At 48.1% G+C, this 1,328-nt stretch overlaps 1 protein-coding gene across 1 annotated transcript; it reads left to right on the forward strand.

The window, feature by feature from the left end:
- The first annotated feature begins 550 nt into the window (after positions 1–550).
- On the forward strand, positions 551–880 carry LOC120503631 (ETS domain-containing transcription factor ERF-like). The gene has a single exon (XM_039712315.1). The coding sequence runs from the start codon at positions 551–553 to the stop codon at positions 878–880; it is 330 nt and encodes a 109-aa protein (XP_039568249.1).
- The last annotated feature ends 448 nt before the right edge of the window (positions 881–1,328 follow it).

Consider the following 1,328-nt stretch of genomic DNA (forward strand, 5'->3'; position numbering starts at 1 on the left):
TTTTGGGGCGCCTTCCCCGGGTGGGCGGACGGACACTGACGACGTCACAGCGATGACGTCACGCCGACAGCGATGTCACACTGATAACGACATCGCCGATGACGTCATGAATGACTTAACGACTCTCTAATTAGGATTTGCTTTTCTGGAGTGGGAGCTCAAGGCAGAATCCAGCCTCGGGTTCCCGTCACGGCCACCTGTGGCACTGCATGACGTGACAATGTCACACTGCCAATGTAATTGATGTCATTGATGACGTCACCAATCACATAATTAATCCCTAATTAGGTTTTGCGTTCCCCGAGTGGGCGCTCAAAGCAGAATCCAGCCCGGGGCTCCCGTCACACCCAGCTGTGGCACTGTGCGGTGTCACAACGTCACACTGACGATGATATCACGCCGATGACGTCACCGATGACGTCACCAATCACATAATCAATCCCTGATCAGGGTTCGCGTTCCCCGAGTGGGCATACAAGGCCGAGTCGAGCCCCAGGTTCCTGTCACACCCAGCTGTGGCACTGTGCGGTGTCACAATGTCACACTGACAATGTCACACAGACAATGTCACACAGACAATGTAATCGATGTCACCGATGACGTCACCAATAATATAATTAATCACTCATTAGGTTTCGCGTTCCCCGAGTGGGCGTACAAGGCCGAGTCGAGCCCCGGCTCGCGGCAGATCCAGCTGTGGCACTTCATCCTGGAGCTGCTGCGGCAGGAGCAGTACCGCGAGGTCATCGCCTGGCAGGGCGACTACGGCGAGTTCGTCATCAAGGACCCCGACGAGGTGGCGCGGCTCTGGGGCGTGCGCAAGTGCAAGCCCCACATGAACTACGACAAGCTCAGCCGCGCCCTCAGGTTGGTAAAATAAATATTCCGCTTTTTTTCCCCTTTTTTCCCTTTTTTCCCTTGAAAAATTGGGGATTTTCCTGCTGAAATTTGAATTTTTGGGTTTTTTTTCCATTGGAAATTCAGGGTTTTTTCCCCATGGAAATTTGGATTTTTTTTTCCCCATTTTTCCCCTTGGAAATTGGGTTTTTCCCCATGGTAATTTGAATTTTTAGGGTTTTTCCCATGGAAATTCGGATTTTTGGTTTTTTTCCTTGGAAATATGTGTCTTTTTCCATCGAAATTTGGATTTTTTTGACTTTCTTTCCCTTGAAAAGTTTGGTTTTCCATCGGTCTTTCTCATGGAAATTTACTTTTTCCCTCCTTTTTTTCCCATGGAAATTTGAGATTCTTCCCATGAAAATTTGAATTTTTGGCAGTTTTTCCCATAGAAATTTGGTTTTTTTCACTTTATTCCCATTGGAAATTCA

Source organism: Passer montanus, unplaced genomic scaffold (genome assembly GCF_014805655.1).
Source record: "Passer montanus isolate IOZ18808 unplaced genomic scaffold, ASM1480565v1 scaffold2634, whole genome shotgun sequence".
Classification (NCBI taxonomy): Eukaryota; Metazoa; Chordata; class Aves; order Passeriformes; family Passeridae; genus Passer; species Passer montanus.